The 27,116-nt window shown below is 47.7% G+C and overlaps 2 protein-coding genes and 1 long non-coding RNA gene across 31 annotated transcripts in view; 1 reads left to right on the top strand and 2 right to left on the bottom strand.

Moving 5' to 3' along the window:
* BAZ2A (bromodomain adjacent to zinc finger domain 2A) overlaps positions 1-18,324 on the top strand; it is a 34,405-nt gene extending 16,081 nt beyond the window's left edge. For 5 of the 9 annotated variants that reach the window (XM_059080415.2, XM_067009553.1, XM_067009552.1 and 2 more), the window contains 27 exons: positions 1,109-1,702; positions 2,577-2,762; positions 3,265-3,483; positions 3,938-4,426; positions 4,572-4,632; positions 5,680-5,788; positions 5,959-6,060; positions 6,230-6,440; positions 7,718-7,818; positions 8,094-8,159; positions 8,341-8,574; positions 8,712-8,966; positions 9,981-10,195; positions 10,485-10,559; positions 10,762-10,942; positions 11,048-11,107; positions 11,306-11,450; positions 11,973-12,631; positions 12,795-13,017; positions 13,098-13,253; positions 13,367-13,518; positions 13,706-13,995; positions 14,088-14,220; positions 14,337-14,483; positions 14,892-15,118; positions 15,233-15,376; positions 15,464-18,324. In XM_059080415.2, coding sequence (XP_058936398.1) covers positions 1,109-1,702; positions 2,577-2,762; positions 3,265-3,483; positions 3,938-4,426; positions 4,572-4,632; positions 5,680-5,788; positions 5,959-6,060; positions 6,230-6,440; positions 7,718-7,818; positions 8,094-8,159; positions 8,341-8,574; positions 8,712-8,966; positions 9,981-10,195; positions 10,485-10,559; positions 10,762-10,942; positions 11,048-11,107; positions 11,306-11,450; positions 11,973-12,631; positions 12,795-13,017; positions 13,098-13,253; positions 13,367-13,518; positions 13,706-13,995; positions 14,088-14,220; positions 14,337-14,483; positions 14,892-15,118; positions 15,233-15,376; positions 15,464-15,629 — 5,600 coding nt within the window. In that variant the 3' untranslated portion in view covers positions 15,630-18,324. The remainder of the gene's footprint in view (positions 1-1,108; positions 1,703-2,576; positions 2,763-3,264; positions 3,484-3,937; positions 4,427-4,571; positions 4,633-5,679; positions 5,789-5,958; positions 6,061-6,229; positions 6,441-7,717; positions 7,819-8,093; positions 8,160-8,340; positions 8,575-8,711; positions 8,967-9,980; positions 10,196-10,484; positions 10,560-10,761; positions 10,943-11,047; positions 11,108-11,305; positions 11,451-11,972; positions 12,632-12,794; positions 13,018-13,097; positions 13,254-13,366; positions 13,519-13,705; positions 13,996-14,087; positions 14,221-14,336; positions 14,484-14,891; positions 15,119-15,232; positions 15,377-15,463) is intronic. The other 4 variants (XM_059080418.2, XM_067009554.1, XM_067009556.1 and 1 more) reach the window with 3 other exon arrangements.
* LOC136792271 (uncharacterized) lies at positions 2,148-6,668 on the bottom strand. Of its 2 annotated transcripts, none has more exons than XR_010835826.1 (3): positions 5,486-6,668; positions 4,768-4,959; positions 2,148-2,823 (listed from the first exon to the last, which is right to left on the bottom strand). It is a non-coding gene; the product is annotated as an uncharacterized lncRNA (long non-coding RNA). The 2 variants fall into 2 exon arrangements; XR_010835827.1 differs by having other exon boundaries at positions 4,768-4,966; positions 5,486-5,748.
* The window catches only part of RBMS2 (RNA binding motif single stranded interacting protein 2), a 106,317-nt gene continuing 85,970 nt past the window's right edge, over positions 6,770-27,116 (bottom strand). For 4 of the 20 annotated variants that reach the window (XM_067009575.1, XM_067009574.1, XM_067009564.1 and 1 more), the window contains 5 exons: positions 25,875-25,952; positions 25,423-25,533; positions 24,710-24,790; positions 24,190-24,275; positions 14,540-15,623 (listed from right to left, as the gene is read on the bottom strand). In XM_067009575.1, the coding sequence (XP_066865676.1) occupies positions 24,195-24,275; positions 24,710-24,790; positions 25,423-25,533; positions 25,875-25,952 (351 nt within the window). In that variant the 3' untranslated portion in view covers positions 14,540-15,623; positions 24,190-24,194. Of the gene's footprint in view, positions 6,805-14,539; positions 15,624-21,337; positions 24,085-24,189; positions 24,276-24,709; positions 24,791-25,422; positions 25,534-25,874; positions 25,953-27,116 lie in introns of those variants that run through there. The other 16 variants (XM_067009562.1, XM_067009572.1, XM_059080519.2 and 13 more) reach the window with 6 other exon arrangements.

Below are 27,116 nucleotides of genomic sequence, written 5' to 3'. Positions count from 1 at the left end.
TTGAAGTGCTTGTGCCACCTCCTGTCCTTGTGGATAGAAGATAGGGACAGGGAGAGTTTTAATTCTTACCTAGTTCCCCAGAGAGAAACATCTATAATTCCAGACGGAAGTGTTGCTGCCAGGATCAGGTCTTTTCCTGGATTTGGCTTATCAGTTGCTCTGTACCATGGCCCTGCCAAGTACCTCTCTAATCTTGCCTTGGTTTCAGGTACTTTATGCTTAGAAGCAGAGGGAGGCACAAATGTTTGCCTTCTTCCTTGCAGCAAAAAAATACTGCCACAGGCTTATACTTAACCACCACTCCCTCCTGTCTTTCACAAGGGGATTGCAGATAGATAGAAACTCCCTTATTTTACTGGAGGACTGCTCCCCCCCACGTCCCCCGAAGCTTCCTTAGTATCTTGGTTCCTTTTATTTGATTGCCCTCCAGTCCAGAGGCTGCCATTGGTGTTGAGAACTGAAGTCTGCATACTGCTCATGCAGAGTTTTCCCCCCCTGCGTATTACCCTCCAGTGCCTATGGGGAGGGGCCAAGCCCAGCCTTCCGAGCTGGGATCTTTCTGCTGTGGTGACTGCAAATTCTATTCTTAGCCCAGCACAAAGTGCTGGATCTGCATGTGCCAGTGAGGTGGAGGCTGTCCCTTCTGGTGCCACTGTGGGGCAAACAGGCACTGGGGAAGGTGGAGGGGGGTGGGGGGGCAGAGAGTTCAGTCATGCCACTCCAAGGGAAGAATTCCTCCAGGGAATGAGGGTGGGGAAGAATGCAAGTCACTGTAGGGCGTCTGCGAACAGTTTCATTAAAAAAAAAAAAAAAATTGAAAAGCCCTGAGCATCAAGAGCAGCCAGCTCTCTGCTGGTCGCTCTTGTGGTAGGCTGGGAGAGTTCCCCAGCCCCCTACTCAGCAGCCTCAGCAGCAATTGCTAAGCTTCCACCCAGGAGCATCTGGGTTTGGTGTTCCCTAGAGACCAAAAAACTATAAATACAGTAGAGGGGGAATCCCCCACCCCTTCACCTTCCCTTTTTCTAGTCAGTGCTGTTCCTTTAGTAGAATTTATAGTGTTACTTGCATACATAGCTGTAACTGACCCTTTTCCCTCCTTCTCTGCCAGGTTTGAATGGGGATGTGAATGTTAATGGCTTATCTACTGTATCTCACACTACTACTTCAGGGATTTTGAACTCTGCTCCCCACTCCTCCAGCACCTCACACCTCCATCACCCCAACGTGGCCTATGACTGTCTCTGGAACTACTCACAGTACCCACCTGCCAATCCTGGCAGCAACCTCAAGGACCCACCCCTTCTCTCCCAGTTCTCGGGGGGACAGTACCCACTCAACGGCATCCTTGGGGGCAGCCGGCAACCTTCATCCCCAAGTCACAACACTAACCTTCGGGCTGGGAGCCAAGAGTTCTGGGCCAACGGTACCCAGAGTCCCATGGGGCTTAACTTCGATTCACAGGAACTATATGATTCCTTTCCTGACCAGAATTTTGAGGTGATGCCCAATGGACCCCCTAGTTTTTTCACCTCCCCACAGACTTCTCCTATGTTGGGATCCAGCATCCAGACCTTTGCACCCTCCCAGGAGGTAGGCAGTGGTATCCATCCTGATGAGGCAGCAGAAAAGGAGCTGACTTCAGTTGTGGCGGAGAATGGCACTGGCTTGGTAGGCAGCCTGGAGCTGGAAGAGGAGCAACCAGGTATAACTGTGGGTCTGTGAGCTGGGTTGGGAGAGGGAAAATGGGGCTCTGGGGGGCGCAGTGGCTTTTTGAGGTGAGGAAAACTTGTCTTTCCAGCTCTCTGCAGTGGAGGCTGATTTGCATGTTGGTGATTAGCAGAGCCAAGTGGCTGGTGTTTTTGTGGCAGCAGCACCAGCTCGAGAGTGGGAGTGCAAATTATTTCAAGCTCATGCAGAGCTGCTGGCCTGGAGAGGGCAGGTGGGCGAGCCCGAAACAGCCCCAACAGACACCCTGCATCAAGAAAGCCTTCTTCTAAGTTATAGGAAGGGGTTGGGGCATCAGCAGGAGGCAAAGAGGCCAATTTGATTTGACTATGGCAGGGCCAGACTGGCTGCTAAAGTGGGCTGAGCCCTAAGTAGTGATTGGCACGTGCAGGAGGGAAGGAACAGGCAGAGCACACCATTGCTTGTCTACTCACAGTTTCCTTTCTTTTTTGTTGTGGTTAGCATAGGTACATGTGCAGTCCCTCTCATCTTTCCCCTCAGAATAGATAAATGCTTAGTTTGCTATTGATTCCAAGTATAAGGGTGACCACCCTGTAAAATCACTGGATGTTTTCTCTGTTTAACTGGATGGGGGAAACAGCTGAGAACATGATGGGGTTCTTGTCTCAGACCCCACTCTTCTTTCCCCTCTTTACCTGCTGCAGGATCTTCCTCGCACATCTTTGCGTACTCAAAAGTTCTTGGTATGATCGGTACCCAACATAGAACTGGGACCCATAAATGTTGAAAGAATGAACATCCATCCCTCTAGCAAAGATTGCCTACTAATAGCTAACTGAACCCGTTGACGGCACTGATTTTGACTTTTGCCCTCTCCTGGGATTTCCTAGAACTAAAGATGTGTGGTTACAACGGCTCTGTCCCTTCTGTGGAATCATTACACCAAGAGGTCTCAGTCTTGGTCCCTGATCCCACAGTGAGCTGCTTAGATGATCCTTCACATCTTCCTGATCAACTGGAAGACACTCCAATCCTCAGTGAAGTCTCTCTGGAGCCCTTCAACACTTTGGCACCGGGTAGGCTTGGAGATTGGTTCCCTTCAGCGTATCCATGCAGAGGGTAGCCAGCTTATACCACCTGGAAGAGTTAGTAAGCCAGGGAAAGTATTTGGGAATCTGGGGCACTGGGGTCTCCAGATGATCCTGTGGCAGACCACAGTTTCATGCCACAGGCCTGGCTGGGCCAACTGCACTCTGAGCTGAATTGGTTCATTTCCCAGGTTCTCTCCCAGTGTTCCTTTTGGCCAAGAGCCCTGGATAGGGGCTTATTATTACCACACAGAGGGACTGTTTGGGTTCTCACTAACTTGCCATTGAACGATTACCTTTTACCCCACTGAAATATAGGAAAGGCCTATTTTATGATAGATGCTAGAATTTTGTGTTGGTCTGTGGGTAGAAACCATTGCCTTGCCTTTCCCTAATATTAGAAGGAAGCTTCACACTATAGGAACTAAAACTGGATATATTCAGACTAGTATTTCTTAACTCTTGCTTTCTGATTTTTCCACCCCTGAAGAGCCAGTGACTGGAGGACTCTATGGTATAGACGACACGGAGCTGATGGGTGCAGAGGACAAGCTGCCTCTTGAGGACAGCCCTGTGATCTCTGCCCTCGATTGTCCTTCTCTCAATAATGCCACTGCCTTCAGTCTCCTGGCAGATGACAGTCAAACTTCAGCCTCTATCTTTGCCAGCCCCACCTCTCCACCTGTCCTTGGGGAGTCTGTTCTGCAAGGTAAGTGAGGAGAGCTAGGACAGAGAAAGTCCTTGACCTGGGCAAAGATGAGAGAACAGGCCTTAGGGGTGGGAAATCAGTGAGAACACCTTCCTGGGAGCTGAAGAGGCCATGGAATAGTGTATGGTGGGACTAAAAAAGGCACTCTGACTTCTGCCCTGTGCCCAGAAGAACTTGTGGGGTGAGACTTGGAGTTTGCGGGGAAAAGGAGGCCAGAGGCCTTTACTGGCTCCAGGTGAAAGGTATTTCTTCACACAGTGACAGCAGCAGCAGTTTTGCCCTTTAACCTTCATGAATGGTAGGGGAAGAGAGCCAGAGGCTACTTCTCTTTTTCCAACCCTAGGGGAAAGCCCTTGAAGTAACCTTGTTTAGCTTTGTCCAGGTTTGTCTGAGTAGATTCTCTTGTATTATATGATCATTCTTCCTTTAGCCATCCTGTCCCTTTGGATTCTAGATACTAGCTTTGATCTGAATAATGGCAGTGATGCAGAGCAGGAAGAGATGGAGACTCAGGCTTCAGACTTCCCACCATCTCTGACCCAGCCAGCCCCTGACCAGTCATCCACTCTTCAGCTCCGTACAGCAGCCTCGCCAGCGGTCTCACCAACAGCCTCGCCAGCAGTCTCCCTGGCGGTTTCTCCAGCAGCCTCCCCGGAAATCTCTCCAGAAGTCTCTCCAGCAGCCTCCCCAGAAATTTCCCCAGCCATCTCCCCGGCAGCCTTCCCAACAGTCTCTCCAACTTCCTCAGCAGCCCTCCCACCCGTCTCCTCAGAAGTCTCCTTGATGGCCTCCCCAGTGACCTCCCCAAAAGCCTCCCCCACACCTTCCCCAGCAGCTGTCTTCCCAGCAGCCTCCCCAGCAGATAAGAATGTCAGCAGCTTCCTTGAGACAACTGCTGACCTGGAAGAGATCACTGGAGAAGGAGTCACTCCCTCTGGTAGTGGTGAGTGTCTAGATTCTGTTCCACCCCTAGCTGGTTCCAGGAAAAGTTTCTGTCTCATGTGGCATTTAGCCCTTCCTCACTGGCCTGTCATCTCAGTATTTTGCTTGAACTCTTAACTTGGGTATCCCCTATCTTCCTCCCCAAGGTGATGTCCTGAGGAGACGTATTGCTACCCCAGAAGAAGTTCGTCTTCCCCTCCAACATGGGTAAATGCCCTAGTTTGCTACATGCATTGACCTTTGACACATTTAATGAATGACTGTAGGAAAAAGGGAAGGGAGCTCCTCTCATCTGAGATGGGGAGGAATGGGCTAGACAAGAATGGGTTAAAGGATAGTTACCTGCAGTGATAATGTTTCTGGGCATGAGATTCTTAGGCTTCCTTTCTTCCTCTCTCACGGTCTTCCTCCCCTCACCCATTCTTCCCTCATTTTGTGACCACTCAGTTTTTTCCTCAAGGGGCTTCTGCTGTTATCTTTTCCAAATTCAGCTGGTGGGTCTAGGGTTCAGATGTCCAAGTGAGTTACCTTGTCCTGTATGCTTAGAGAAGGAATAGCAGTGAATGGGAGTGGCTTAGTCCCATGAATTGGGGATTTTTTTTTTTTAATGCACTTTAAGGGCAGGAACAGTATGAGACCAGAATGAATGAGCCAGCACACCAAGGGCTTTATAGGAATAACTGCCTTCCTGATCTTCCCCACCTCCGCCCCTGTAGTCTACTTGTGATCACCAAGTCTGAGTTCTGCTTTAAGTTTTGAGAGAAAGATAAGGCTTAGTCTTAGAATAATCTGTTGCTCAGAACACAGAGTTCCTTACTAAACCCTGGTCTCTACGGAGTCATTTCATGGAGTCAGCAGTGAGTTTACTCTTCTGCTTGCCTCCCCACCCTCTGTCTCTTCTGCCTTTATTCTCTTAGGTCTTTTATCCTCTTTAGTGGAAACCCAGTAATATGCCCTGAATGGCATTAGGGAGGAGGTTTCTGGCTGCTCATCTCACTGACTTTGTGAAGGGAGGGGTGGAGGTCTTTCTGGGCTGTGCAGTTTGGTGTGTTGCTTTAACCTGTGGTGCTGAGGGACTTGTGGCCCAGGTCTGCCTTCTGGCCAAGCTTGTATCTCAGGATCCTCTGCATCTACATGCAGTTCTAGTGAGACAGGTGCGGGGCGGGCCATCTGCTCAGTGGGCTTGGCTTCTGGGTGGCTTGAGAGTGGGTAGGGGTGTGACCTGGCGGCAGGGCCCGTGTGCTTCTCTGGCAGGTGGCGGAGAGAGGTGCGCATCAAGAAGGGCAGCCACCGATGGCAGGGGGAGACCTGGTATTACGGCCCCTGTGGGAAGAGGATGAAACAGTTCCCGGAAGTGATCAAGGTAATGTAGCTTTCGTGGACTTTTTTAGGAAAGCACAGACTCCTTTTTTTGGGCCCAGTGGCAACAGGCTGGCGTTGTCTGCTCTGGGGCTTGTTCTGCTTGTGCTGTTGCTGGCCAAAGGTGTGGTAGGGCTGTAACTTCACTGATGCCACTCTACCTCCTCCTCATAGTACCTGAGCCGCAATGTGGTACACAACGTCCGCCGTGAGCACTTCAGCTTCAGTCCCCGTATGCCTGTTGGTGATTTCTTTGAAGAGAGAGACACACCAGAGGTGCACACCCAAGGGTTAAATATGCTTTTGTGCCTGAGAAAGGGTTGATGGACAAGCTGCAACTTCCTCTCATGGGGTTTGGAGATTCTTGGGCATTGAATGGTTCAGAGGGCCTGGTGGCTTGCACAGACTCCCTCCCATTGTAACTGAGTCTTCCTTATTACCTCAGGGCTTACAGTGGGTACAGCTCTCAGCAGAGGAGATCCCATCCAGGATTCAGGCAATTACTGGGAAACGGGGCCGACCTCGAAACACTGAGAAGGCCAAGACCAAGGACGTCCCCAAGGTGAAACGGGGCCGAGGTCGGCCACCCAAGGTCAAAATCACTGAGCTGTTGAATAAGACAGACAACCGCCTCCTAAAGAAATTGGAGGCCCAAGGTACGATTGGGGATTCTGCTCACTCTCTGAGGTATCTGAAATGTTGATGAATTGCTAATGCATGGGTTTCCCAGGAGTGTGACTGACATCTGGAAGAAATGAATGAATCACCTTCCCCTCTCTGGAAAGCAGCATCAGGGTCCCAGCACTTTTGTGGTACTTCTTTTATAACCAGTTTCTTTCCCGAGTTACTCTTTTACTAGTGGAGCCTGGGCGGTCCCCAAAAATAGTTATAAGAGGAGAGGGCTTTCATGTCCTTTCTTCCCATCTTTCAGGTTCTTACTTATCTTACTGGTTTTGGCTGTCTCGTACATATACTCTTACCTTACTTATTGCCACCATCGTGGAGGTTCAGAATTCACATCTGAATCCAAAAGATAATTGGCACTGTTTTAGTGGGATGGACAGATCAGAAATGTCTAACTTTTTAATAAATATTGCACTTGCCCTGATATAGTATAAATTTGAAAAAATTTGGAGTCATCGGTCTCCTATTCAGAGTTCCAGCTCTGCCAGATTCTGACTGTATGACCTGGAGCAAGTCACTTATATTTTAATAAAAGCCTATAGTGGTTCATCTGCAGGTAATACCTGTCTAACTTAGAGGGTTGCTGTACAGATGTGGTGGTGGTAGTGTTTCTATGCCAGAATAGGATAGGTAGTGTCATATCAAAAACACCAATTCTGAAACACTGTTGTTTGCAGAATCACACTTCAATATTGTCTTCCAAAAGGGAAGAAATTCAGACCTTTTAGTAGAGCAAGACATAGGAGCTGAGCATAAGTAATTGCTATGTCAGTTTGATATGATTCTGCGAAAGTGTCCATTATCTGGGCCCTTCCTTTCTGGCACATTCTTGCTTAATTGGTGCTTCCCACTCAAGACCACCTGGCTTTCCTTGGCAGTTTTTCTGTGTCCTTTCTTTGTTCTAAAATCAATCTGTCAGAAAGCCTGGGGGAGAGACAGGCTATAAGGCTACTTTGCTGTTTTGGCCTCTAGGACCCCTTCTAAAGCAGTCTGGTGTACCAGGGCCTGGTGCTTCTGGGCAGGAGATACCATTTGAGTTCTTTGTGCTACCTCTATAGCAGGAGCCTCTCCTATATTTTTTCTCCAACATTTTATGTATACTTAAAAAAAAAAAAAAAAAAAACCCACAAACTTTTGGATTCTTCAGGGAGCTGCTTTGGAGGCCAGCTTTGTGACAGGCATGTGCTGCTCTGGATGCTGGAGATTGGCCTGCCTGCCTCACTCTTCATTTTTCTTTCTGCCCTCACAGAAACACTGAATGAGGAAGATAAAGCAAAGAAGAGTAAAATCAAGAAGAAGATGAAGCAGAAGGTACAACGGGGAGAATGTCAGACTACTAACCAAGGGCAGGTGAGGGACATCAGAGAGATTACACAGTAGGTTAACTTTTCCTACAGCTGCTCTGTCTTCTCTTCCTTCTCCCACGTCTGCCACTCGCCATTTAGAGAATTGGGCTTATTCAGGAATAATGTGAGCATCTCCAGGGTGAGAGAATTGATCCATTGCCAACCTTTCATCCCATGTCTCACCTCTCCTCCCTAGTACCCTTGTCTGTTTTTGAATGCTAGTCAAAGCAGTGATGCTTTCAGAGTTTGAGGAGAAATGACTTCCCTTATGGTTTACAGGCCAAGAACAAGAGGAAACAAGAGTCCAAGAGCTTAAAGCAGAAGGAGGCCAAGAAGAAATCGAAGGTAGGTGCATGTACCCACAAGCATAACTTTGAAGTCACCAAACTGATTTTGCAAGACGTGTGAGTTGGTCTCGTTTTATAGTCATGTTTCTGGGTGTAAGGTGGGGAGGACGGGGACCTGGAAAGGGTGGTGACTTGAATCTTTATGGCACTCTTGATTCCTCTCTCCCTTGGGTGGCTAGGCTGAGAAGGAGAAAGTAAAAACAAAGCAGGAAAAACTGAAGGAAAAAGTCAAGAGGGAGAAGAAGGAGAAGGTAAAAATGAAGGAAAAGGAGGAGGTGGCCAAAGCCAAGCCAGCCTGTAAAGCAGATAAAGCGCTGGCCACACAGAGGCGCTTGGAGGAGCGGCAGAGGCAGCAGATGATCTTGGAGGAGATGAAGAAGCCCACAGAGGACATGTGTCTGACTGACCACCAGGTAGTGAGGGGAGAGTAACAGGTCCTGGAGGGGCCATCCGTGAAGACACTTCTGTGAAAGGAAGAGCCTCCTAGATATCCGGACTGTTGCCTTCCTATATGTTTGACAGAACACCCTACCTCTTTTTATCTCTACAGCCCCTGCCTGACTTCTCACGCATCCCTGGTCTGATCCTGCCTAGTGGGGCCTTCTCAGACTGCTTGACCATTGTGGAGTTCCTGCACAGCTTCGGCAAGGTGCTGGGCTTTGACCCTGCCAAAGATGTACCTAGCCTGGGGGTCCTGCAGGAGGGACTCCTGTGTCAAGGCGACAGCTTGGGCGAGGTGCAAGATCTGCTGGTGCGGCTCCTGAAAGCTGCGCTCTATGATCCTGGCTTGCCTTCCTACTGTCAGGTGAGGTCCTTTCCTGGGCGGGTTCAGAGGGCCTGGAATCCGTGCTTTTCTCAGTTTTGGTTTCTCTTTAAGTTAAACATATGAAAGCCCCTTCCCAAAGTGATCAAGACAAGTGAAGGGAGATATACAAATGGTCCCCAATTTACAGTGGTTTGACTTACGATTTTTCGACTTTACAGTGGTTCAAAAGTGATACACATTCAGTGGAAACTGTACTTCACGTTTTGATTTTGATCTTTTCCTGGGCTGGAGAAACACAGTACGATACTCTCTCATGATGGTGGGCAGCGGCCGCAAGGCGCACCTCCCAGTCAGCCATGTGTTCACTGATACACTTACAACCATTTTGTACCCATGCAGCCATTCTGTTTCTCACTTTCACAGTATTCAGTAGATTACACGAGATAGTCAGCATTTTATTATAAAATGGCTTTGCATTAGATGATTTTGCCCAACTCTAGGCTAATTAACTGTTCTGAGCATGTTTAAGGTAGGGTTGGCTAAGCTATCATGTTCTGTAGATTAGGTGTATTAAATGCATTTTTAACTTACAATATTTTCAATTTATGATAGGTTTATTGGGACATGACCTCATCATAAGTTGAGGAAGATCTGTATACTACATGCTAGCCCTTCTGGTAATTTATTGCGTCTTCTCCTAGGTTACTTCTACTCACTGCTTTAAGGTTTTAGGTCCTGACTCGTCATTCTCTCCAGGGACAAGTGGAGGAAGATCTGTAGTTTCTTCCTGTTTCTGTTTTCCATATATTTTTTTCTCTTCTATTTCTTTTTCTTTCTGACCTCCCTCTACTTACTTTGTTCATTTTCCTTTAATTTACTCCTTTTCTTTTGCACCTGTCCTTTTCCTTCTCTCATCTGTCCTATCAACTTTCATTCTTTTCTTCTTTTCCTATCTTAACCCTGTAGTTCTATTGTATTTTCCTGCTCCAGATTCACCCAACTTGAGTTGTTCCTCTTTCTCTCTTAACTCCTATCATGCTCTCCTCCAAACAGTCCTTAAAGATCTTGGGCGAGAAGGTGTCCGAGATCCCACTAACAAGAGACAATGTGTCTGAGATCCTGCGCTGCTTCCTCATGGCGTATGGAGTGGAGCCAGCCCTCTGTGACAGCCTGCGCACCCAGCCTTTTCAAGCCCAGCCGCCCCAGCAGAAGGCTGCTGTCCTGGCCTTCCTTGTGCATGAGCTCAATGGCTCCACCCTCATCATCAAGTGAGGGGCAGGGGTGGGGATGGTTATTGTGTGCCTTGGTCAGAATGGGATGGGGGAGGGGGGTAGCCATTTAGAAATCCTTGGTGATGTGTGTCCACTGCCATGCTCTGGACATGCTGGTGTGACTTAGGACTGAATCTAATTTTCTTCCCTGGGAGAATCCAAGCCTTCCTCTGCCGTTCATCCAGTCTAGGCTCTAGGATGAAACTCCCTTTACCCTTGAGCCTCCCTTCTTTTGTGTATATGCTGCCACTTCTCCCTCAAAATCCCATTCCCTGTTCCCCTGCAGTGAGATTGACAAGACTCTGGAGAGTATGTCCAGCTACAGGAAAAACAAGTGGATTGTTGAAGGCCGGCTCCGGAGGTAGGGACAGGACAGAGGAGAGAAGGGGGAAAGAGTGAAGCATAGCCAGGACTTTTGCTTGGAACTCAGTGTCCTTAGCCCCTTACCTTACCTGGGGTTGGGACCTTACCCCAGGGCCTGGGATTGCTTAGATTCACGGTGTTCCTTCTGTGGTGGTATCATGTTCCTCACCACGGTTTCCCTTAATCTGTCTACGTCAAAGATTGAAAACTGCTTTGGCCAAGCGAACTGGGCGACCTGAGGTAGAGCTGCAGGGGCCGGAGGAAGGCCTGGGGCGGAGGCGCAGTTCTCGGATCATGGAGGAGACCAGTGGCATGGAAGAGGAGGAAGAGGAGGAGACTACAGCTGCTGTCCATGGCCGTAGGGGTCGAAGAGATGGAGAGGTACTATCCCAGACCAAGGAAAGTGGGAGTTGGAAAACAGATTATTTCTTTTTCTTGAATCTGATGATTCCCTTTCTCTTGGTGTCTTACTTGTTTCTTCTCCAGATTGATGTCATAGCATCTAGCATCCCAGAGCTAGAGCGCCAGATAGAAAAACTCAGCAAGGTATTGTGTTTCTAACCTCCTAGGAGCTGGAGATAGGGGCTGGGTGAGAATTGATTACCTTATGAGTTGGTCCCAGATGGTATCAATTTTATAGGGAAGCTAAGAGCCATTGCCCTTCTCCCATATACTGGACGATGTCACCACTGTCACCCTGGAAGTGTGTTTTTCATTCATCTTCCTTTTCCACTGCCTACCCAGCGTCAGCTCTTCTTTCGCAAAAAGCTGCTTCACTCATCCCAGATGCTTCGGGCAGTCTCCCTGGGTCAGGACCGCTACAGACGCAACTACTGGGTGTTGCCCTATTTGACTGGTATCTTTGTGGAAGGAACAGAGGGGAGCTTAGGTAGGTGTGTCATAGGACCCTGAATTGAGTCCTGTCTAACAAAAGTTAACGATGCCTTTTCCTCTGCCTAGTTGTCTTGGGCTTCTTTCATTGTATGAGAATCAGTATAGCACAGTGTGGTTAAGAGCACAGGCTCTGGAGTAGGACTGCCTGCCTACCTGCTCTGCCATTTACCAGCTGTATGCTTCAGTTTTTTCATTTGTAAAATGGAGTTAATAATAGAATGTATACGTCATAGGGCTATTGAGAGGATTGAAATGAGTTAATGCTCTTAGAGTAATGCTTTATAGCTGCTTCTCAATAAATGTTACCTTATGATCATGCTGATGATGATTACTTGGGAGCATAGTGTTTCTTTTCCAGATACTGTGCTCATTGGCATATAAGCTTTTCCCAGTGCAGTCTCCAAAAGGGGGGGTATGAAGTCCAAGAGAAAAAGAAAGTATATGTCCTGTGTTTGTACACCCTCTTTCTTTCCCCTTATATCTGTGTATGTGTTATGCTCTTCACTTTTCTTTACAGTTCCTGAGGATGTGATAAAGCAGGAAACTGACTCCTTAAAAGTGGCAACCCATTCAACACCCAGCCCAGCCTCCTTCTCTCTGAAGAGGGAGTTAGCTGGCTCCAGCACCTCTGCCAGTTCTCCTGCCCGGGCCCGAGGCCGACCTCGGAAAACTAAGCCTGGGTCTGTGCAGCCCAGGCACTTGAAATCTCCTGTCAAGAGTCAAGGTTCAGAACAGCTGCAGGTCCAGCTTCAGCCCGAGACTCAGCCCCATCCTCAGCTTCAGGCTCATGCCCAGCCCCAGCCCCAGCTTCAGTCCCATCCTCACTCCCATAATGGGTTCCTAGAGCCAGAGGGCTCCCCTTTGTCTCTGGGTCAGAGCCAGCACGACCTCAGCCAGTCAGCCTTCCTGTCTTGGCTGAGCCAGACTCAGAGCCATGGCTCCCTGCTCAGTAGCTCAGTCCTCACACCTGACAGCAGCCCCGGAAAACTGGACCCAATGCCATCACGGCCCCCGGAGGAGCCAGAACCTGACGAGACAGAAGCCAGCCCCGATTCTCAAGCGCCCTGGTTTAACTTCTCAGCCCAGATGCCCTGCAGTGCTGCCCCTACACCACCCCCTGCAGTTTCTGAGGACCAGCCCACTGCTTCCCCTCAGCTACCTGCCTCCTCCAAGCCAGTAAGTAGCCAGAATTAGTGGTATGCACTTATCTTCATCTTGCCACAGGCTCTGTTACCTACCTGGCTGTGGGCTGTTGCTGAAGTTGGGGGGAAGGGATGGGGCCATTGGGGTCCTGTCAACATGAAAACACCCTCATCACCTTACGTTTCATCATTCACAGGTGAACAGACCCAGTGCTGCCAACCCCTATTCTCCAGTGCAGCTCTCTTCCACCCCCTTGCTGGGCGTGGCTCCTAAAAGGCGAGCAGGAGACCTTAGAGAAACACCACAGAGCCCCACAGGGATGGGACAGCCAAAACGGAGAGGGAGACCTCCCAGTAAGTTCTTCAAACAGATGGAGCAGCGTTACCTAACCCAGCTGACAGCCCAGCCCGTACCCCCTGGTGAGTAACTTTGGGGTGGAATGGGGTGAGATATAGCTGGTTCCCACTCCCCCCCACACACACATAAACCGTCTTCACAGAGATGCACTCGGGCTGGTGGTGGATCCGAGATCCTGAGACATTGGATGCCATGCTCAAGGCCCTGCACCCCCGAGGCATCCGAGAGAAGGCACTTCACAAACACCTAAACAAGCACAGGGACTTCTTACAGGAAGTCTGCCTACGGCCCTCAACTGGTAAGGTAGATGCGTAACCAGCCTGAGCTGCAGAGCCCAGGTAAACGTTGAGCTGCTGCTGTGGACAATGAAGTAGCCTGATGGGCTTTTCCCTCTGCCTTCTGTCTTCTCAGACCCCATCTTTGAGTCTAGTCAGCTACTTGCCTTTCAAGAAGGGATCATGAGCTGGTCCCCCAAAGAGAAGACGTATGAGACAGACTTGGCTGTGCTTCAGTGGGTAGAGGAGCTGGAACAGCGGGTTATCCTGTCTGATCTGCAGATTCGGGTACACTTGGGCTGGCACTGGGTAGGGGGTTGTTGACGAGAGGGTGATAATCTCCTGTACCCTGTTAGGGAAAACTTGGGGTTCCCACTTCACAAGTGACCTCCCATGACCCTAAATGGGTCACATCTTTTTCTATGCTTAATGTGCTTTCTTTATAATGAGTTTTATTCCTCTCTCCCACCTGCAGGGCTGGACACGTCCCAGCCCAGACTCTACTCGTGAAGATTTGGCCTACTGTGAGCATCTACCTGACTCCCAGGAGGATATCACCTGGCGGGGTCGAGGCAAGGAAGGACTGGCACCCCAGCGTAAAACTACCAACCCCCTGGACCTGGCAGTGATGCGACTCGCTGCCCTGGAGCAGAATGTGGAGCGGCGGTACCTACGGGAGCCCCTATGGCCAGCTCATGAGGTTGTGCTGGAGAAGGCCCTGCTCAGCACGCCCAGTAGTGCCCCACAGTGTACCACTACAGAGATGTGAGTGGCTCCCCGCTTCTTGGTCTTGGGGAGAAGGAATAAACTTAATGGATCCTGCTCCTCATCCCCAGATCACCACTTTGTCCCACCAGATCATATGAGATCACCCCTCGCATTCGAGCCTGGCGCCAAACGCTAGAGCGGTGCTGGAGCGCGGCCCAGGTCTGCTTGTGCCTGGGCCAGCTGGAGAGGTCCATTGCCTGGGAGAAGTCTGTCAACAAAGTGGTAAGAGGCCTGGAGAGCCTGTGGGGGCTGACAAGATGGCCAGCTGGTGTGGGTGGGGTCAGTGGCAGGCGGAGAGGCTTGAGGGCTCACCCTGCCTCCTCACAACCTTGGTCCAGACCTGTCTAGTCTGCCGGAAGGGTGACAACGATGAGTTTCTTCTACTTTGTGATGGGTGTGACCGTGGCTGCCATATTTACTGCCTTCGGCCCAAGATGGAGGCTGTCCCAGAAGGAGACTGGTTCTGCGCTGTCTGTTTGGCCCAGGTAAGTCTTCTGCTCCCTCTCATTCCACTCCCAAGCAAAAGTCAGAGATTTTCTTTCTCATCCCATTTACCACCACGCCTACAAATATCATTCTTACCATGCCTCAGTCTCTCCTGGGAAAGGGCTCCAGACTTAAGTGCTAGGAGACCTGAGTTCTGATCCTTCTTTGGACAAGTCACTTAAATTCTATAACCTTACTTGCTTTTACTTTCCTTATAAAATGAGAATGATTATACTTTCCCTTTCACCTACCTTATTGGGTTATGTGAATAAATTCACATGCTGGCTTATGCATGAAAGTATTTTGAAGCCTCAGTCACACTTAGATAAGTAGGGATTGTAATAAAGTGAAGGGCAAGCAGAGTACCTCTCCAGCTGTTGCTGATTTTACCTTTTTCTTAACTTCAGCAGGTAGAGGGAGAATTGACTCAGAGGCCAGGTTTCCCAAAACGAGGCCAGAAGCGGAAAAGTAGTTATGTGCTGAACTTCCCAGAAGGTGATAGCTGCCGGCGCCGGCTGCTGTCGAGGAGCCGAGAAAGCCCGGCAGTGCCTCGGTGCTCAGAAGGAGGACAGTCCCCCTCAAAGCGGCGGCGGCTCTCCATGCGGAACCACCACAGTGATCTCACTTTTTGCGAGTGAGTTGAGTGAATTCTGGGGACCGCTGGCTCTACCTTTGCCGGAGTAAAGGGCTGGGAGGGGTCAGTGTGTTTGCTTCCTGAGAGTGCAGTCGTCCCTGTCTTTCGTAATAGGATTATCTTGATGGAGATGGAGTCCCATGATGCAGCCTGGCCTTTCCTGGAGCCTGTGAACCCACGATTGGTGAGTGGGTACCGGCGCATCATCAAAAACCCTATGGATTTTTCCACCATGCGGGAGCGGCTGCTCCGGGGAGGGTAAGTAGACATCAGTAACTGTCCCGGCTCTTCTGTTACTGCTGTAACTTGTACCCAGCTCACAGGTCTGTCTCCACCCCTGCCCAGGTACACCAGCTCAGAGGAGTTTGCAGCTGATGCACTTCTGGTCTTTGACAACTGCCAGACATTCAATGAGGATGACTCTGAAGTGGGCAAGGCTGGGCACATCATGCGTCGCTTCTTTGAGAGCCGCTGGGAGGAGTTTTATCAGGGAAAACAAGCCAATCTGTGAGGCAAGGGAGGTGGGGAGTCACCTTGTGGCATTGTTCCCTGCCCTCCAAACAAACAGACCCTGCCATTCTCACCTGCTGATGCTGCCCTGGGTCCAGACTCAAGTCAGAGGTAGAACCCTGATTTTTGACCCTACCTTTGGCAGCGCCCTACATCTTCTTATCCCTACACCCCTTTCTTCCTTTCCTCCTCTTGTTCCTCATATAAGAGGGGCAGAGATGAGGTCCTTCTGGACTGAAAGCCAAAAAAAAAAAAAAAGAAAGAAAAAAAAGAAAGAAAGAAAGAAAAAATAATTTTTCCTTTCTGTTTTATTTCCTAATTAAAAAAGAGGAGGAGGATGAAAGAAGCCCCTACTTCCTCCTCCCAGCTTTCTCACCTTCCCTGTACGTGCCCCAGCATTCTGGGGCTATTTAACAATAGCAATAGTTCTAGTGAATGTGTGAAACCAAGAAACACTCTGTACTGTGTGTGGACCCGCAGTGACGGCCAGTAAAGTGGACTTAACTCCCAAGTGTGTCGAGCCGGACACCGGGCCCTGAACATGCTGCTTCCATGTTCAGTCCCTCCCCCGCTTTTCACTTCCTCTCTCTCAGTCCCTCCCCCCGCCCCCTTTTCAGATTTTCTCTCATCCAGTAATGTAAAACTGTTGTGTACGGGTTCCTCCATCCTTTTCCCCCAAATCTTTTTTCCCTTCAAAGGAAAAAGAAGTTCAGAGGTCCCTGTCTTTCTCTCTGTCCTCATCTTCCTGCCAATAGCTAGTCCCTCTGTAATGTTGGATGCTCCTCACATGCTGAGTTTCTAGCCTTTTCTGAAACTTAGCAAACTGGGGAGGGCAGGGAGGCACCCTGAACCCTGGGCCTTCCAGCCTCCTTCCCCACCTCTTACCCAAACCTCCTTCTTGGGAACTCCTCAGGGACAACTACTGCTGAGTTTGGGCACACCCCCAAGATGGAGGCCAGGTAGCAATCGACTGGCCTGAGAGAGGTGTGTGTGTGAGTGAGTGAGTGAGTGAGTGAGAGGATGCTGTGATTGTGCCCCTGTTTTGTTTGGTGGCATCCATTCAGTTTTTTCCCCCCAAGTATCTGTTGCCCATTGTTTCCAGCCATTGAAACACCTTTCCCATTGTTTCACACCATTACTTTGTCTTTGGGAAACCACAGGAACAGTTTTTCTGGGTACAAGGCTGTGTCTCTCCCCTCTCTCTCCCAGTCATTTCTGTTCCAGCCTCTTCAAACTGTGCAATCTTTCAGCAGGAACTCCCTCTCCTTTCAGTAGCTCTGAGTCTTAAGCTTTTGCAGGGAGAGGGGTAGAACTGGATCTCTTCCTAATCCCATGAGCTTCTGTGGGTTTAGTAGTGCTTTCCTTCCCTTATCTACTTCATATCCTGGGACCCCTTCCCCAGTAGCAGAGACCCCAGAACACAGGAGAGTAGAGAGGAGAGGTTCTGGGTCCACCACTGCCCTACATATGACTGTGCCCAAGTTAAGCCCCAACCTGTGAGAGGAAAGCTGCTAACTCCCAGCTATAGCCATGGGCCCCTGGCCCCTGCTTTCCTGCTCAGCAGAGCCCCTCCCATCAGAGATTACGGGTACTTGCACTGGGGAGGTGGCTGCTGGCTGGCCCAAGCAGAGAGCTGAGGCATCCAAGAAGTGTTCCATTGGTGGGAGAGGGGTGCCAGGTGAGGGGAGCATTCCTTGTGCTTTTGGCAGCACTGAATAGCCACTGAAGGGGGTGAGGGGGCAGTACAGGTCCCGGGGCAGCCCCTTTCTTATTCCTTTATGCCCCTTCTCCCCCATAGCCTATTTCTAAAGTCGCCTTTTCTGTCAGATAAACCTCAGAACTTTTAATTTTATTTGAGATTTTTTTTTTTTTTGCTTTTAAATAAGAGGTGGATTGAAGAATATTTGAATTGACTTTATATTATGCATAAATATTTATATTTTATCTAAATAACTGCGCTGTAACAAACTTTGTGTTAGTCAGACATTTGGAACTGTTGTAGTTGGGGGCTCTTCTTTTCCCCACGGCAGTCTTAACCTGCTATATAAAATGTTCTAGATTAATTCTACTGTTGGAGGTTAGGTGGACGGGGGAGTGAAATCTTGATTGTTCCTGTTCTGTGTTCCTCTCCCAGCTCCATCTCTTTCCCTAGGGACCAGGCACTCTTAAGGTGGGGTGGAGTCCTAGCCTCAATTTGAAGTGAGGGTTGATGGGGGGCGGGGGGAGGGCATGACCAAAGGGGCCGTTTCTCACTTTTCTTTCCTCATCTTCACTGCCCCTTGAGCTAGGTGGATTTTCTCTTCTTGACAAATAAGAGTATTGGATAGGGAAGGCAAGTTAAAAAAGTAAATAAAACCCACCCCTACCCCTTTGTTTCCCCTCCCCTATTCAGTCTGGTAACAGGAAGAAACCACACCATCAACACCAACAAATTTCCATGTTCCTTTTACAACAAAAGGGACTTGACTTTTTATATAACCAAATGTGGTGTTTTAGTGACTTTTTGATAATGTACAGTTTTTTGTGAATTTAAATTTATTTCTTTCTATATTTTTAGGACCAATCTCATTTTTAATAAGGTAAAAAAAGGAAAAAAAAAGTCTAGAGAAAAAAACTCCTGTTTTTGCCATGTGATGTTCCACAAGTGCAGCTGTAGAAAAGTGCTTGTCAGTTGAATAAAAACCACATTTGATAGAGATTCAAAAGAGTCTGTATTTATCTTCCTTCAACATAGGTTTTCATACTTGCCTAAAGGTGAAGGCTGGGTGTTAGGGTGAGTACGACTGGTTTGACGTAGGAGACCACAGGCCGGGGAGAAATATGCCCCTAAACTTCAAGGTTTATCTCTGAACCTCCAAGCTTGGCCCTTCCTGTGCAAGAGGCATCCAAGGCAGAATCTGTGCTTATGTGGGTGGAACAGATGCTCCTGGCGGAGGTGCTACAACAAAGGATTCAAGTGTCCCTAGTTCCTGCCTTGTGAGACATGGCCTTGGCTTCCTAAGCTGCCACCTGTGTTCCCATTATAGCAAATATATGTGCTCATCACCACCTTCCCAGCTTCCAATCATGGATAAGACACCACGAGGTAGACTTTTGTGTTTTATTTCAAAAATTGAAATAAGACAAAGTTCTACCCAGTTGTAGGGAAGGAACAAGTGAATACCAAGAGTCAGAAAAAGAAGAATGGGTAGCATTGGCACAGACGTGGCAAGAGTATAAAACTGGAAACCTCTGGATAAAGAAAAAATGTACAAAATGTGTTTTGAGTATAAATTAAACTTATTTCCCATCCAAGGTAATAAGTGCATGCTAGAGAGCACTTGACACCCGAAAAAAAAATTGTGTGTTGGGGGATGTGGACACCAGTAATGGGGCGAGAACTTTTCTTTACTCAGGCTAGGAAAGCTTATCACACTCCAGGCTGGAAGTTTTGTTTTGGTGACCCTCTAACTGGAATAGGTGGAGAAGGAACATCTCTGCTTTCAGCCCTATAAAAATCCCAGATGCCCTCTTTGGTGCATGTTTACCTTCTCAGCTAATGGCAGCCACTGGCAAACTCTTATCCTCTCAAGTTCTGAGCTCTGCTCCCATGTTGGTGTTCCTGGGGGTGGCTTCCAAGCATTAATTAATATTCTAAGCAGTCATTACTCAGCCTATCCCCCTGGCATACCACAGCAAGACCTAACTGAAGAGTTCACACTATTCTAGGGTGATAAATGAGGTAGAAAATCTCAAAGAAGACATTCCAGAAACAAATAACCAAAAGAGATTTTGCATTTGATCGTGAGCCCTTTGTAGCCCCCATCTTCCTAACCCTCAGGAAGGGAGGGACAGAGTAAAGGGAGGAAAGAAGTAAACCAGGTGCTTGTGCCCATGTTGAATTGTGAAACTGTGAGGTAGGTCTTTTAACAAAGACAAAGTTCTGGAATACACCTGGAGAATGAAGGTTCATTCAAAACACACGTGGACATGCGAGGGAGAAGAAGCAGTGGTAACTGGGGTGAGAGGGCACCCAGCTTTCTCATTACTACAGTCATGTGGGGACCACCCCTAGGGAGGTGCAGCAGAATTCAGCAAAGGCAAGAAGGGTGATAAGAGCTCTCAGGCCCATCTCAGCTGTTGAGGAAGACCCTCCTACGAAAGGAAGGAGTAAAAGCTGAGTAAATGAGGGATCTGCTAATGCTTGGAAGGACCTAAAATGCAGGTAGCATAGAAATGGAGTAGTTGGTTTAAGAGGGAATCAGGAAGGATCAGTGTGACAAGGCACAAGGTTTAAGACCTAGCCCTTACAGACTGGCTTCAATAATACCCACCCTCTTCTCTGAAGCTGGTCTAGCAGAGCCTGAGGACAAGTTTAGATGTGATCACTGACCCAAGTTTATTGCCCTAAGAGAACGTGCATAAGAGAACAGCAACGATTTTTTTTTTTTTTCCCCTAGAAGATGATTCTGTGGGGATCCCTGCAACATTCCATTCCAGCAAGGCCTCTCACCTCACCTCTGTGGAGCAAAGTAACAACCCACATGTAGGTCCCCAAACGGCAGACACTGAAGCAGCAGAGAATAAGCAATGCAGGCAGGCACCAAGGGGCTGAATGAGCTCATTGATCAGTAAGTTAGGAAAGAAGAATGGAACTGGGCTGAGGTGGCCCAATCCAGGGATGGTCAGTAGAGCAGCACAGTCCTCACACTCAGTGCAAGTAATGTCCCCCTACTACCCCCATCTATTACTGACAAGGGCTATTTATGACCTCTTCAGAGTCACCAGGCTTCCTAGTCTAGGCAACTCTTCAAGTCCTTTGGTTAAAAACACACTTTAAAAATAACATCTCTCCCCATCATCATTCCCACATCTTCCCTAACCTCGACCCACACCCTCCTCCAAAAAGTCTAGTCAGCCTCGGGGCTGAGTATCATCTCAGAGCGAGAGAGGAGCAGTAATAACACTGGCATGAGATGGGATAGGCAGGCTCTGAGGCTAGTAAAGGATTGTATCATCTGAGAAAGGGATCTAGTATGTTCTATTTGAAAAGAGAAAAATACAAAGTACTAAAATATTTTAAGAATGTTATGAGCACCTGTAATGACCGGGGGTGAGATATGAAGTACAGAGAGAGTTATGACCTCCATGAAGACAGGATTCAGAAAACACTAGCATAGTGTTTAAAGAGCCCAGCCCTAGGCTGTGAGCTTGAAGGCTCCCCCTACAATTCCTCTGCCACCACTGCCACCAAGGGGGCTATTTCATGGGAGAAAAAGTATCCCTCATTCCTTGTCTCCTTTTTCCAATCACTCACCCGTGTTATGAACTGTTAGAAACGAACTAACAATTAGGCAAAAAAGTATCATGAGTGTAACCCCAAAAGGCCCAAACAAAATTCCACGGTGCCATTAACCATTACAAAATAACGTCAGGGGCTTCCCTGGTGGCGCAGTGGTTGAGAGTCCGCCTGCCGATGCAGGGGACACGGGTTCGTGCCCCGGTCCAGCTGGGCCCGTGAGCCATGGCCGCTGAGCCTGCGCGTCCGGAGCTTGTGCTCCGCAACGGGAGAGGCCACAACAGTGAGAGGCTGTCATACCGCAAAAAAAACCACAAAAAACCCACAAAACTTCAGGCTCTCCCGTCACTTCCCATGCCCAAACCTGCCCAAACCAGAAACACCCATTAATAAAATCCATTAAGCAGATTCACATGAGAACACACAAAAGGTAACTTCAGAATTTTAAAACAAAACAAAGCAAAATTACAGCCATTTAAACATTTAAATACAGAGAAAGTAGACAGAACCAGGAATTCTGGGAGGCAGAGAAGGGCAGCAGTGACATCAACAACAGTTTCTACACATGAAAGGCCCTCATTTCACTAAGCCTCCTAGCAAAGCAAGGCTCCCCCAAACTACTATGAATTAAATGAACAGGATTCTAGATTTTTCTACTTTTCTTCAAGGCCACTGACAAGAAATATATGGTGTATTTTCCTTGACTAAGGAGTAGAGACTCAGAAACAAGAGATACCTGCCCAGCCAAAACCTTCTATAAAGTTACTGGCTTTGGGGCTGTTTTACATTAGATAAACCCTTCCTGAGGTTGGAAGTACCTGTGAGAAAATTAATAGTGGCAATTTTATCCTTTATACTTCACATCCTACCTATTGTCCCCTACCCCTACTCCCTTAACCCCAGGATGTACAAAAGGACACTCTAAGGGTAGGGAGCATTAGGACTCTCAACTCCGGGATGGGTGGAGGGAAGGGAAAGCTAGGCCCAAGCTCTAGGTACAAAAACTGATAATACAGCTTCTTCCCACCCAGTAGCATCTCCTTCCTCTCCCTACAGCCAGCCTACTGAACACCTGTTTCTCCATTCTCCATCATTTGGCTTTCTGTCTGATTGTCTGGTGGAAAGGCACCTGACCTTGAAGTGAAGGGGAGCAGAACTCTCCTTTCAGTGCAGAAGGGAGTGACTGGGAAGAGACAGGTGCAGGATCTTACTTCCTAGAAGATGGACAAAGGCTTCCTCCTATCTGTCTCCGTGTGCATAGTCAGGTCTTGCAGAAGGTGATGGAGTTGAAGAGCAAATTATAGCCTTTTCTTGAAGGACTCCTGACCTTGTAAATAGTGAGATGGGGTTTAAGGCCCTTTTCTATCCCAGCTCCCTGCTGTCCTTCCACAAGCAGGAAGATTATTTTTGATGTCCTGGTTCCCTGGAAAAGGGGCCCAAACACACTAGGGCAGGTTGCTCTGGACAGTTACAAAGAGCTTTGTCCTCTCTCACCCCTTTACAGCACACACACACAGAACAGTCCCCACCTCTATCCCTCTGAATGTGTGTGTGCACATGGCACAAGCCTTTCAAGGACAGCTCTTGCTGTACACAGATGTGCCAAAGGTCAAAGCCTGGGGAAAATTCAAGAACCTCAGTTCTTTCCCTCTCAGCTAGCTGCCTGAATGTCAAAAGGCACCGTGTGTCCAGGGTGGGGATGAGAATTTGCCAAGTCCTCTGGTACAGGAGGCAGAGATGACACTGTCTACATCAAGGTCTCCTAACCTTGGTGCTACTGACATTTTCAGCCAGACAATTCTCTGCTGGGGGAGTTGGGGCTCTGCTGCGCCCTGCAGGGTGTTTAGCAGAATCCCTGGTCTCCAGCCACTAGCTGCCAGTAGCACGCAGCCCCACCCTGAGGCAGGACAACCAAAAATGTCTCCAGAAATTGCCAAATGGCCTCTAGGCAACAAAACCACCTCTTTGAGAATCGCTGGTCTAGAGGTAAAGCAGCTGATTGTCCGTGGTGGGGAAGGAACCTAAATGGATTCAGCAAGGTCACAAATGCAAAGGCCCTGAGCACAGCAACGATGTGAGATAGGGAAGAGAGGGGCCCTGAGACCCAGGGCAGAAAAGATCCTCCAGGAAGCAGAAAAGCAGGTATTCCTGAAAAGCTGTAGCAAGGGAAGACATTTTCTCAGAGGGTGTGGTGTTGGCCTACGGCAGTGAGAAGAGTTAGTCAGAAGTCAGTAGGTCCACTCCTCTGGAACTCACCAGGGAAAACCTAGTCTTCATCCAAATTTGGATCAAGGATGGCTTCCTAAGGCTGTGGGATTGTCTCCTTAGTGAGCCTAGGTCACATCTCTGCTTCCGGAGGGCAAAGTCTAGTCTTTCCTCCTAGGATGTGACAGGGCAGAGGAAGGAAAAGCCACTTCACTGCCTGCTTAGTGTTCTACCTTGTTCCTTGCCCAGCCCCCCAAAATTCCATATGAAATTTCATTCAAAAGAGAAATTCACAAAATTAAAAACTCTAAAGAGGCCAAGTAGGCAGGTTCTGCTGTATGGAAAAGAGAAAAAGAACACTCTGGATGAGAGAAAGAAGGCATAAAATGTATGTGAAGAAGAGATGGGATGTGTGATCTAAGAGCTTTATAAACAAAACTTTAAAAGTCTGCATATTTTCTTACACCCCTGCCAAAAGGTCCATAACTCAACTCAGTAAGTAGGGCCCACAGTAGGACTCCATCAGTGTTCTAGCACCACACCTTTTTCTTTTAAGGAAATAATTCGTTTAAAAAGCCTTCCCAAGTAAGTCCAACACATCAAAAACTGTTTTCCATAAAGATGAGAACAAGCTCCAGGCACCGTGTCTCTTTGGGGTAGGGAAAGAATATATTGCAGTTTAAAACAAAACATAAAACTTTCTTCACAAAATAAAAGAAGTCTTTTTGGTCTCCTTGACTGTAGCACACACAAAAAGTGACAGTCCCTCCAGGCTCCACCAGGAGTGGAGGAAGAGCGAAGGGCGGGAGTGCAGACTTCTTTTTCCAGGCCCAGGCCTGTGAAAACCGATGACCAAGTGTTAGTCCCCAGCGGGGCCCACAGAGGGGCTGTATTCCTGGTCAGCCCTCTGGAGTCTGGAGCATCAGCATCTCCAAGAATTCATTTATACTCAACAAAGATGGGGAGGGAAATCCTAAAGGAGGCATAAGCCAGAGAGGGTAGGGAGGGGGAATGACAAACATGAGAGTCTGATTTCAGGCTGCTCAGCCCACCGCCCCCCTCAGTATGTGATTCTTACCACTGTTACTTGTTGAACTGGAAAGAATACACCCCATGGTCTGAGGGAGCATCCACCGTCACTTGATTTTGCTGGCTGCCGCTCTCCTGTACCACAGCCAAGGCAGGAGAGTCACCTTGTGCATCCTTTCCTCACCTCCCACTGAAGCAGCCTAGCCAAGTGGTGTGTCCTCCCCAACCAACCCATTCCCACACACCTGTGTGAGTGCACAGACACAGACACAAACACACACGCACACTCAGAGCATCACTTCGCCAACGTTTAGAGCGACCCATCCTCTTCCCAGGACACACTAGTCAATACAAGCCAGCATCCTGGGATTAACTACGTCTGCCAAATGAGAGGCAGGGCCTCATTCAAAGATACAAACTAAGTCTTTCCTTCCTACGTTCTTCACATCCCTACCAGCTACTTGTGAACACAGAATCAGCATCACTATGAGAGGAAGATTTTGATCAGGGGGAAATCTGCCTCTGTTCATTTTTCAATCTTCAATCCAAAGAGATTATAAAGCTCTTACCTCAACTGAAACACTGGAAGAAGGCACAGGGGTGTACTGGGAGATGTATGCTCCTTGCATAGCTGCAGCTGTTGGCATATACTGGAATGAGATACATCAATAGGCTTAGAGCAGTGATTCTTGGCTACATTTAAAGCACCTGGGGAGCTGTAAAAACTACGAGTGCCTATTGGCCCGCCCCCAGAGATTCTAATTTAATTGTCCTAATTTAATTGTGCTTTTTAAAAGCACTTCAGGTGACTCTAAAGTACACTGGCTTAGAGAGGCTTCTAAGTACATGACTACTTATTCCTCCTCTTTCCTGTCTTCTGCTTTTTCTCAACGTACTGCCTTCTCTGCTTTAAGCCCTCCTGAACAAATCAGAATGCATCTCACCTACAAGAAAACTAATGAGCTTCACCCATTCTTCCTGTTACTACTTTGATAAAGACTTCTAGGAAAGTGTATGAACTAGATAAACTACTATGTAGGTAGAAACACCATTTATTTAGTTGCATGAGTAGGAATCAGTTAAAACGAATGAGCTAAAGAGCAGAATGGCTGTATTCCTAGCTCACGGATTATTATCTTTTTGGTTTATTGCCTTTTCTGAGTGTGCCCTTGATGACACTGAAGTGATTCCCATCCTTATTCAAGAGTATTTAAATCTAAGAGTATTACATAGGTATTCTTTGCTTGGTAGGAGTTTATAATAAAAAAATATCCTGCTTTACTGTGCCCGTGCTGCTGAGCGAGAGGTGGCCCAGTTGCTGGGTAAGAGGTCCCATCATGGAGGCAGGCTGGAGAGAAATAGGATGATCCATTCCTGGTGTCAGAACTGAACCCTAGAAGCAGCAACAAAGGACAGGGTTAGTTGGCAGCATCCTATGAGGCTGCCTGAAGCGGTGATTCATGGCTACCAGAACCACTGAAGACAGACATTTAAAAATTCGGGGAAATGATAGGTGAGCAACGACCCAGCTGTGCAGCAGCAACAGGCACTCTGCCCATCAGTCTGGAGGGATCCTTGTCTAAGAATAGCAAACTCACAGAATTTAAGGTCAAACACCTGGGTTACACAAGAGACTGAGCCAGAACTCACACCCTTATCTCCTTTCATCAAATCCCACTGTTTTTCTTTACATCAAATTGCCTCTTTGGCTTTTGCCCACTTCTGAACACTCACTGAAGGCTGCATGAGGTATGACTGGTGGTGCATCCAAGACAGGTTAGGTACTTGTAGAGGAGATGTCTGAGTTACTCTCTAATGCAAGCGAAAATAAACAAACAACAATGTTAATTGCCTAGAGACTATTATTTTGCCCAATGATCTGATAATGTTCAGCAAAACCCACATAAGGTTGGAGTGTGCCCCCACTCAGAAACTGTAAATATGAAGAATAAACTGTTTAAAAAATATTAACAACTCTTACACTTCAAGTAAGCCAATTTTAAACTGGGCTACAAATTTGAATAGATATTTCTCTAAGAAGATACACAAATGGCCAACATGCACATGAAACAGGTTCAACAACATTAGTCACTAGGGAAATGCAAATCAAAGCCACAATGAGATACCACTTCATACCCACCAGGATGGCTATAATTTAAAAAGGACACGATAACAAATGTTATACACTGCAGGTGGGGATGTAAAATAGTACAGGGGCTTTGGAAAACAGTTTAGCAGTTCCTCAAAAAGTTAAACATAGAGTTACTATGTAACCCAGCAATTTCACTCCTAGGTATATACCCTAGAGAAATGAAAACATATGTCCACACAAAAACTGTGCACAATAGTTCAGAGCATCATTATTCATAATAGCCAAAAGGTGGAAACAACTCAAATGGCCATCAACTGATAACTGGATAACAAAATGTGGCATATCCATATAATAGAATGTGATTCAGTCATAAAAAAGAATGAAGTACTAATACATGCTACACATGAATAAACTTTGAAAACATGCTAAGTGAAAGAAGCCAGACACAAAAGACATACACTGTACGCTTCCATTTATATGCAATGTTCAGAATCGGCAAATCCATAGACGTAGAAAGTATATTGGTCATTGCCACGGGCTAGGGGTAAGGGCAAATGGGGAATAACTACTAATGGGTACACAGTTTCTTTCTGAGGTGATGAAAGTGTTCTGGAATTAGATAATGGGGACAGTTGCATAATTCTATAAATATAATAAAAAATACTGACTTGTACACTTTAAGAGGATGAATTTTATCGTCTGTAAATTATATCTGAATTTTAAAATTAAAAAAAGCAACGAGAAGCTAGAAATGCATCTTGATAAACAGGTAGGTTTATTCCACAAATATAAGGATTGTTCAAGATCAGAAGCTCTACAAACGTAAGTCAAAATAGAAGAAAAAAAGCCATAGTGTAATATTAGATGCTGAAAAGACATTTTAG

Source organism: Kogia breviceps, chromosome 12, assembly GCF_026419965.1.
Source record: "Kogia breviceps isolate mKogBre1 chromosome 12, mKogBre1 haplotype 1, whole genome shotgun sequence".
NCBI lineage: Eukaryota > Metazoa > Chordata > Mammalia > Artiodactyla > Physeteridae > Kogia > Kogia breviceps.
The sequence above is the reverse complement of the archived record's forward strand: the minus strand, read 5'-3'. Positions and strand labels throughout refer to the sequence as shown.